Source organism: Cebus imitator, unplaced genomic scaffold (genome assembly GCF_001604975.1).
Source record: "Cebus imitator isolate Cc_AM_T3 unplaced genomic scaffold, Cebus_imitator-1.0 Scaffold419, whole genome shotgun sequence".
NCBI lineage: Eukaryota > Metazoa > Chordata > Mammalia > Primates > Cebidae > Cebus > Cebus imitator.
This window is the reverse complement of record NW_016107734.1, coordinates 677,087-677,619: the sequence shown is the minus strand read 5'-3', so window position 1 is coordinate 677,619 and position 533 is coordinate 677,087. Positions and strand designations below refer to the sequence as shown.

General features: G+C 40.5%; 1 protein-coding gene across 1 annotated transcript in view; it reads right to left on the bottom strand.

Annotated features, from left to right (window-relative positions):
• The window catches only part of KCTD7 (potassium channel tetramerization domain containing 7), a 15,644-nt gene extending 15,111 nt beyond the window's left edge, over nucleotides 1-533 (bottom strand). The window contains exon 1 of the mRNA XM_037731775.1: nucleotides 519-533. Within this exon, the coding sequence (XP_037587703.1) occupies nucleotides 519-533 (15 nt within the window). The remainder of the gene's footprint in view (nucleotides 1-518) is intronic.

Genomic DNA, 533 nt, shown 5'->3' with positions numbered 1-533 from the left:
GTTCAGGCAATTCTCCTGCCTCAGCCTCCTGAGTAGCTGGGATTACAGGCACGCGCCACCATGCCTAGCTAATTTTTTGTATAAAAAAAACTTTTTCATAGGTTTAGCAGTCATTCCATGTTTGGCCGGCAGAGCGCATTTTAAGCTTTCCTTCTCACGACAGGGCCATGAGGCCATTTCTACAGTATATAATTTTACAAATTATGAAACTTACTCAATTTTACATTTTCAGTAATTATTAACAAACCCCGAAGGGAGAACAAAAGTCATTTATTTTTCTAATAAGATTAAACATGTCTTCACCAATACTTAAATAATTAGCTGCTTTTTTAGGACTTAAGACCCCCCAAAATAAAAATCACCTCTTTTTTTGCGAGATAAGAGTCTTGATCTGTCACCCAGGCTGGAGTGCAGCGGTGTGATCTCAGCTCACTGCAACTGCTGTCTCCAGGGTTCAAGTGAATCTCCTGCCTCAGCCTCCCGAGTAGCTGGGATTACAGGTAATTTTTGTATTTTACCAGTCTGGACAACAT